The sequence below is a fragment of the Mandrillus leucophaeus genome, unplaced genomic scaffold, assembly GCF_000951045.1.
Source record: "Mandrillus leucophaeus isolate KB7577 unplaced genomic scaffold, Mleu.le_1.0 Scaffold641, whole genome shotgun sequence".
Classification (NCBI taxonomy): domain Eukaryota; kingdom Metazoa; phylum Chordata; class Mammalia; order Primates; family Cercopithecidae; genus Mandrillus; species Mandrillus leucophaeus.
Genome location: NW_012106931.1, coordinates 153,547 through 162,668, shown reverse-complemented (window position 1 = coordinate 162,668; position 9,122 = coordinate 153,547). Strand labels below are relative to the sequence as shown.

The following is a 9,122-nucleotide window of genomic DNA, read 5'->3' as shown; positions in this document are numbered from 1 at the left end:
TGTTAGCCAGGATGGTCTCGATCTCCTGACCTCGTGATCCGCCCGTCTCGGCCTCCCAAAGTGCTGGGATTACAGGCTTGAGCCACCGCGCCCGTCCATCTCCCATCATTTTTTATTTTTATTTTTATTTTTGAGATGGAGTCTGGCTCTGTTGCCCAGCCTGGAGTGCAGTGGCGCAATCTTGGCTCACTGCAACCTCTGTCTCCTGGGTTCCAGCAATTCTCCTGCTTCTTCTCCAGCAATTCTCCTGCTTCTGCCTCCTGGATAGTTGGGATTACAGGCCACCATGCCCAGGTAATTTTTGTATTTTTAGTAGAGACGGGGTTTCATCATGTTAGCCAAGGTGGTCTCAAACTCCTGACCTCAGGTGATGCACCCACCTTGGCCTCCCAAAGTGCTGGGATTACAGGCATGAGCCACCACACCTGGCCAACACCTTCTCCCATTGTTGCAAGCTCCTCCCCCTCTGTTGAACTAACTTATAGGGGATTTAAAGGGATGAAGGCCCCCTTTTAAAAAAAATCAACTCTTCATTTCTTTCTTTTTCCCCTTTTTGGAGCCAGATATTAAAGACTAGGACATTCAAAAACAATTACATACATGGGCAAATTTGAAAATGAATGCCCATGCATGATCAGAGAAAGGCACAGGCTCAGAATAGATCTCAGAAGACCTCACATTTATACCTCAGGCTGATCCTTGGCACAGAGAGCCTACAACAATAATTTAAAAAAAAATTTACCAAACCCAGCAAACCTTGATGAAGGGGAAGAATCTGATTTCTAGAATTACCACATTATTAGATTGAAATGTTCAGTTTTCAACAGCAACAAAAATCACAAGACATACAAGAAACACGAAAGCACGGTCCATCCAAAAAATAAATCAACAGAAACTGTTCCTGAAAAATAACTAATGGCAGATCTACTAGATAAAGACTTTAAAACAACTGTCTTAAAGATGCCCAAAGAACTAAATAAAGATATGGAGATAGTCAAGAAAGAGATGTATGAACAAAATGGGAATAACAATAAAGAGATAGTAAGCCTAAAGTGAAAGTAAAAAGAAATTCTGGAGCTGAAAAGTACAATAACTAAAATGAAAAATTCACTTTAGGATTCAAAGACAGTTTTGAGGAAGCAGGAAAAAGAATCAGCACATTTGAAGACAGGACACTGGAAGTAATCAAGTCTAGGGAATAGAAAGGAAAAAGATTGAGGAAAGTGAATAGAGCCTAAAGGACCTGTGGAACACCATTATACACATAGTAGGAGTCCCAGAAGAATAAGAGAGAGAAAAGGGGAAAGAATATCTGAAACTTGGCTAAAAACTTCTGAAATTTGATGAAAGACATGAATATGAACATCCAAGAAGTTCAATGAACTCCAAGTAAAATAAAGAAACCCACACCAGGATACATTATAATCAGACTCTCAAAAGTCAAAGACAAAAAGAGAATCTTGAAGCAGCAACAAAGAAGTGACTCACATAAAATACATTTTTTTTTTTTTTAATTAAAGACATAGGGTCTTCCTTTGTTGCCCAAGCTGATCTTGAACTGCAGATCTCAAGCAATCCGCCTGCCTTGGCCTCCCAAAGTGCTCGGATTTCAGGTGTGAAATCCCACTGCATCCCACTACAAGGGATCCTTAATGAGATTATTAGCAGATTTCTCATCAGAAATTTTGGAGACCAGAGGCAGTGGGACAACATATTTAAAATGTTAAAAGAAAAACAAAAATCAAACAAGAATACTATATCCGGAAAAACTGTCCTTCAAAAGTGATGGAGAAAGTAAGACATTCCTAAATAAACAAAAGCTGAGGGAATTCACTACCACTAGACTTGTCCTGTAAGAAATGCTCCAAGGGTGTCCTGCAAAGTAAAATAAAGAACAGTAGACAGTAACTTGAAACCATATGAAGAAATGAAGATCTCAATAAAGGCAATTATAAGAGCTAGTATTATTGAAACAACAGTTTGTAAGTTTACTTTGTGACAAAATTTAAGAGACTGCTTTAAAAAACAATTATTAGTCTAAAAGCTAAAATTATTATAACTTTAGATTGTAATGCCACATTTGTTTTCTACATAATTTAAAAGACTAACACATTTAAAATAATTATTAGTTTCTATATTGGGGCACAAAATGTATAAAGACGTAATTATGTGATATCAATAATCAAAAGGGATGCAGATGCAGCTGTAAAGGAGCAGAATTTTTGTATGTTTTTGAAGTTAAGCTGTTATAAATTCAAATTCGAGTGTTTTAACTTTAGGATGTTAAATGTAATCCCCACGGTAACCACAAAGAAAATACAATAGTCCCCCCTTACCTGTGGTTTCACTTTCTGTAGTTTCAGTTATCCACAATCAACCACAGTCTGGAAATATTAAATGGAAAATTCCAGAAATAAACAATAAGTTTTAAATTGTATGCTATTCTGAGTAATATGATGAAATCTCGTGCTATCCTGCTCCATCCTGCCTGGGACATGAATCATCTCTTTGTCCAGTGTATCCACACCATATCTGCTACCTGTCCATCAGTCACTTGGTAGCCATCTTGGTTATCTAATTGACTGCTGTGGTATCACAGCGCCTGTGTTCAAGGAATCTTTATTTTACTTAATAATGACCCCAAAATGCAAGAGTAGTGATGCTGGCAATTTGGAGAGGTCAGATAAAAGGCAATTTGGAGAGAACAAAGCAGTAAACTGCTTCAAGTGAAAAGGTGAAAATTCTCAACAAGGAAGAAGAAGCATATGCTTATATTGCTAAGATCTATAGTACGAATGAAAATTCTATCCATGAAATTCTGAAGGAAAAAAAATTGTCATAGTATATGGAGGGTTCAGTACTATCCCTGGTTTCCAGCATCTACTGGGGGTCTTGGAACATATCCTATATGGATAAAGGAAGGACTACTGTAGTTGTAGTATAAAAGAAAATGTACCAAAGAAAATGAGAAAGGAATTTAAATGTTTCACTATGGAAAATCAACTAACGCAAAATAAGATAGTAGTGCAGAAAAATGAGGAACAATACAACTCTAAGGCATCTAGAAAACAACAGAATGACAGAACTAAGTCCCTTCTCATCAGTAATCACTTTAAATGTTAATTAAATGCCCCAATCAAAAGACAGTGATTGGCAGAATGGATAAACAGAAAATCTGATCCAACTATATGTTGTCTACAAAAGACTAACTTTAGATTTAAAGACACAAACAGATTGAAAGTAAAAGGGCAGAAAAAGATGTTTCATGCAAACAGTAACCAAAAGAGAGCAGGAATGGCTCTACTAATATTATATAAAATAGATTTTAAATCTAAAAAGGTTACAAGAGATAAGGACATTATATATTAATAAAATGCTCAATATAGCAAGAAGATAGAACAGTTATATACATTTATGCACCTAACAACAGACCATGAAAATATATAACACTTTCAGAAGAAAACAAAAAATCTTAATGACTTGCGGTTAGACAAAGATTTCTTAGCTGTGACACCAAAAGCCTGATCCACAAAAGGTAAAACTGATAAATTAGACTTCATTAAAATGAAAAACTTTTGCTCTGTGAAAGATCCTTTGCTTGGAGAGTTAAAAGATAAGGCACAGACATGAGAAGATATTTGCACATCACATAAGCAACAAAGGAACTTTATGTATCCAGAATATGTAAAAAACTCTCAAAACTGAACAGTAAGAAAATGACCAATGAAATGACCCAACTAAAAAATAGGCAAAAGGTTTGAATAGACGCTTCACCAAAAAGTATATGCAGATGGCAAATAAGCATACGAAAAGATGTTCAACATCATTAGCCATTAGAGGAATGCAAACTAAAACCACAATGTGATACCACCACATACCTATTAGAATGACTAAAACAAAAAATAGTAATACCGTTAAGTGCTGGTGAGGATGTGGAGTAAGTGGAAACTCTCATATGTTGTTGTTGGAAATGCAAAATAGTATAGCCACTTTGGAAAATGATTTGGCAGTTTTGTATTAATTTCAACATATAGTTACCATGTGACCCAGAAATCTCACTCCTAGTTACTTATCCTAGAGAAATAAGAACTTGGCCAGGTGCGGTGGCTCACGCCTGTAATCCCAGCACTTTGGGAGGCCGAGGCAGGTGGATCCCAAGGTTGGCAGATCCTGAGGTCAGGAGATCGAGACCATCCTGGCTAACACGGTGAAACCCCATGTCTACTAAAAATACAAAAACAAAATTAGCTGGACGTGGTGACGGGCACCTGTAGTCCAAGATACTTGGGAGGGTGAGGCAGGAGAATGGTGTGAACCCAGGAGGCAGAGCTTGCAGTGAGCCAAGATTGCGCCACTGCACTCCAGCCTGGGTGACAGAGTGAGACTCAAAATGAAAAAAAAAAAAAAAAAAAAAGAAATAAGAACTTGTATTCACACAAAAACCTGTACATGAGAGTTTATTGAAACTTTATTCATAGTGGCCCAAAGCTGGAAATAATCCAATGTCCAACAGGAAAATGGATAAACTATTGTATAAGCGCACAGTGAAGTACTGTTTATCAATAAAAAGGAATGATCTATTGATACATGCAACAACATGGTTAAATATCAAAGGCATATGCTGCATGAAACCAAACATACAATATGATTTCATTTGTATGACATTCTGGGAAGACAAAACTGCGATGACAGAGAACAGATTAGTGGGGTTGCCAGGGATTAGAGATGGAGAAAGTTTGAACGCAAAGGGATAGTATGAGGGAGTTTTTGAGGGGTGATGGAACTGTTGTGTTTCCTGATTGTGGTGGTGGTTACATGAATCAATTCATAAGTTAAAATTCATAGAACTGTATGCCAAATAAAGATCAATTTTACTGTATGTTAAATTGAAAATTAAAAAAAAAAGTTACAGGAATGAATGTATACTCACAAACTGAAATAACTACTTTGAAGGAAATGAACATTCCATGAGAGCCTAAGAGAGAGGAGGGACACTGTTATGTGATGAAGGAAAGCATCAGGAATATTTTCCCTGAGGAAGTGAGGCTTGAGTTGGGTTCTAAAGAATGATTTAGAATTTACTTGGGCTAAAGGAAGGTTGATTCTCACAGAAGGATTTGCATGTGCAAAGGCCCCAGAGTAGGAGGAAGATGGCTCATTTTCATCTAAAAAGGACTAGAGCACAGGGAGTTCCCTGGAGGGTGGGAGAAGTGGTGATGGGGAGTGAAAAAAATCTAACCTGTAGTAAGAGTCATTATGCCTGACTGCTCTAGGTGGGGCCTAGGTTAGGGCCAGTGGAGAGGTGTAGCTGTGGGCTGGCCTTATAACTTCACTGACAGTTGGAACATCTTGCAGAGACCTGGGCAATTAGACCCCCCAGGGCAATGCTGGACCTGGGACTGGATTCTCAGTAGTCCTTGCAGGAGGCGGTCTGCTCCCAAACCCAAAGATTCCAGACACCCTGCAGGGCCACATTTACGATAGACCCTAAAGTGCCCTCTCCTGAGGCCCCTGTCTTGTTCAGGAGAATATTGACAGCTCAGTAATATACACTAAGCTTTCTGAGGGGCTTAAGGACTTTGAGAGATAAGACAGTCTGGGTTTTATAGACTACCACAAGGCCCCAGTGATGTAGTTGTTTACAGAAATACTTGTGTCAATAATCAGGTATTTTTCAGATGTGGGCAACAAATCCCCATCACCCTACCCTGAACCACTTTACTGTCCCCCAGGCTCCAAGCCCAGTGCCCTCTCCCCATTTCCAGGCCTCAGGGCCTGCCTTATCCAGGGCTGGGGATGGAGGCTAGAAAGTGACACAGATCAACTTATAAGTTGTCAGTTGGCCATTTAGTGGAAGTCTACACCGAATAATCCTTTGCCAAGTGAATAGCCCCGGAATTTGTTTTGTGGTGTAATAAGGGTTGCCAAATGCCTTAGTTTACATACAACAGCCTGGCATATATTCAGTGAGGCATGCCTCTAGGCACTTTATGGGTCAAATTTAGGCAGTTATCATGATTCCTATTTCAGAGATGAAGAAACTGAGGCCTTGGTCAGTGACTTGAAAAGTCACATAGCTAGAAAATGGCCAAGATTTGGATCCAGGACTGCCTAACTTCAATGTTCTGGCTCACTGATTCTCAAACATTAGTATTTGGGTCGTGAGATGGAAATTTACCAAAAATGCAGATTCTCGCTCCCATCTGGGCCGGGAAATCAGCATTCCAAACTTTAAATTAGGGGACTCCAGGGGTCTGTCTCTCTCCACCTGAAGAATTTAGGGGATTTTGCGAATGACCTGAAGCCTGAGAGGAAGTGCAACACTGCAGGGCTCTCAGGAGAGGGTACCCTGCTGACCCCTGTGACTAGGCCTAACCGTCTGGGTTCTGCGGCCCAGTGCTCTAGACTCTCACCGGCCCGGAGGTGCGCTTGGGGTCCAGATTGGCTGATGAATATATCCGCAGCGCCTCCTTCACTCCGAAGACTTTCACTTTCCCCCTTGCACAAAACCGAACATCCCACCCCACCCCCACCTCCAAGCTAAAATACCTGGGCCACCCCTCCCCACGAAGGGACGCGCTCCAGGCGAATGGGGAGGGCCCGGAAGTCGGGCCCGGGACGGAGGAGCCGGCCCACCGCCTCCCGGTCGGAAGCGGCAGTGCAGGTGAGGCAGCGGCCAGCCGCGGGACTGCGCGGGTAAGGAGCGGGAGGGCCGACTGCACCGCGAAGTTGGCGGGGGACGGCCGCGCACGCCTCGTCTCGGACTTCCTGCCCCGTAGAGGCTGGCCGCCCTCCCGCCACCCCAGGGCACCTGCCGACCACGTCTGGGCGGGGGCGGGCCGGCTCCCGCCCTCGGGCCCTCACCCCACCCCGGCCAGCCGCGGCGGGGACGTCGGGTCAGCGAAGGGTTAAGGGACTTGCTCCCTCCTCTCGGCTGCCTCACCCTTGGAAAGTCCCCGAAATGACGTTTCAACCCGACAATTTAAAAAAGAGTTTAATTATAGAGACAGGCTCTGGGAGCTGGAACAAACTCTCGGTCGGCGGGGCCGGTAAACAACTCGGGAGCGAGCGGGCTAGGCCAGCCGCAGGCTTGCGGAGCCCGCCCCTGGGGAGAGGGGGAGGGGGAGGGCCGCCGGGAGTTGGAAAAGCCGAGGAAAATCGAGGAATCAGCTTTCTTTGGAAAAACCCACTTTGTAGCCATTCTGGGGCGCCTGATGGTGCTCCTGGCCGGTCCCGCAGCCTTGGAGCGAAAGCGGCGCCGCCCGATGCAGAGGCACAGCCGGTGCCCCGCGGGGACAGGCCCTGGGCCGGGAAGGGTCCCCGCCCGCTCCCAGTCCCCTTCCCCTTTGCTTTTTTCCAGCCCCTCCTCCGGTCTCCCAAGCTGAGCTTCGCGAACCCTTGGGAGTTAAAGACCCGCCGGCCCTTTCTTTTTGGGGGGTGGGGGAGCGGGAATGGGTGGAGGCCGGGGGAATAAAAAACCGAAATAGCTTCACATCAGAACTCAGACTAACCTTGTGGTTTCAACGCGCACCCTGCTCTGTCCTGAAATCTGGAACTCATTACCTCATCACCAAGAAACTGCACGAAATCTTCCCCCCCGCCCCAACACCCACTTGGGCTGGGAAAAGAACCAGCAAACATCCCTGTAAGAAAGAAACCTACACTTGAATGATTTAAATTAAGGTGGATGGAAGTTATTTCCCTTTCTGGCGCTTGCCAGATTTCAAGAAAAGCTGAAAAATGGGAGCAGAGGGAGGGAAGCAACAGGCGGCTGCAGGGCAGCAGCCGGGTTAAAGTGGGGGCCATCCATTTCAGGCAGAGGAGACGAACGAAAGCCGACGCCGCTGGGATCACGTAGGTTCGTGGCTGCAGCAAACGTTGTGTTTCGCAAAGTTGAAAAACAACCGGTTTCTCAAACAGTTGTGATTTGGAAGGTTTCGCTGGGTTTGCCCAGATGTTGATGAATAAATAAGAAATGCATTAAAAAAAAAAAAAGTGTGTGTTGGGGGTGGTGAGAGTGTGACTCGAGCGCTCTCTTCTGCCCGCCCCGTCCTTTCCAAAGAAACGTGCTCATGATGGGGTGACCTAATTACATCGCAATGGAACTCAATCTTAGCCACACCAGCACCGGGTTTCATAACAGACTCGGCGGCCTCGAGTGCTGGGAAGAAACGTGCGAGGGCCGAGGGGGCGGCGGGGCCCGCGTGGAAATCGGAAAAAAGCGCAGCCCTGCGACTTCCGCCCGGGTCATCACACCAGCACTCGGGCCAAGGCGCAAGGGGCGGGTGGGGGACACGATAACTTTTTATTTGGGTGGGTGGCATCCAAACCTAACAGTATATATTTTATCATTTTCAAGGGAGTCATGCTCCATTGCGGGCCCTTCGGTTTCGTGGCTCCCATGCCCCCCACTCCACCTCCCGCCAAAACGGCGCAGCGTGACAAGCCATACGTTCCACTCCCGTGGGGGCGAGAGAGAAGTAACAAGTTTAAAGTGCCGCCTCCGTCCACCTCTTTACCTTCATTCTTACCAAAGTAACCTTTTTTCATTGTTCTAGAGTCTTGAGGTGTGTGGGGGGAGGATGGAGGAGGAGGGAGGGTTGTGGCGCCGCCTAGAATTCAGAGCGCGCGTGGAAAGTAGTGAGTTAGTTGCTCGGTGGGCTTTTTCTGGGAGGAAAGGGCATTCAGGAAGGATTAGGGTTTTCTTGACTAAAGTTTAAAGATTGGATGCGTGAAAAGAAACGCCGCGCCTAGGCCTGGTAAAACAGTCGGCCCTGGTTGTGGTCTTTTTTTGCGACGCCCCCCACCCGCCCACACCCGGAGAGCGCCGGCTGCAAAGCGAGCGCAAGTATCGACGCGTGCGGCGCGCTAAACTGTGCCGCGCTCGCCCCCGCCAGGCCGTGTCCTCCAGGGGGAAAGAGTTTCCCTAGTCCCCCCCGCACCGCGCCCCACCCTACGCCCCGCTGGAAAAAAAAACAGCAACATAAAATCCTAGACTTGAACGTTCTGTGCGTCCCAAATTTCTAATGTCCTCGGCCTGCCGGGTTAGCGGAGGGGAGGCGAGTGTAGAAGAGAAGTCGGGAAAAGGTAAGTTGTGCAGACACTTGGGGAAGTTTCAAGGG

At 45.1% G+C, this 9,122-nt stretch overlaps 2 protein-coding genes across 2 annotated transcripts in view; both read left to right on the top strand.

The window, feature by feature from the left end:
• LOC105554436 (putative uncharacterized protein C14orf181) overlaps positions 1–7,491 on the top strand; it is a 16,252-nt gene extending 8,761 nt beyond the window's left edge. The window contains 2 exon segments of the mRNA XM_012000919.1: positions 6,441–6,783; positions 6,786–7,491. Of these exon segments, the coding sequence (XP_011856309.1) occupies positions 6,441–6,783; positions 6,786–6,965 (523 nt within the window). The 3' untranslated portion in view covers positions 6,966–7,491.
• The window catches only part of ZFP36L1 (ZFP36 ring finger protein-like 1), a 12,238-nt gene continuing 9,779 nt past the window's right edge, over positions 6,664–9,122 (top strand). Inside the window, exon 1 of the mRNA XM_012000871.1 lies at positions 6,664–6,696. The gene's annotated coding sequence lies outside the window, so the exon portion shown is untranslated. The remainder of the gene's footprint in view (positions 6,697–9,122) is intronic.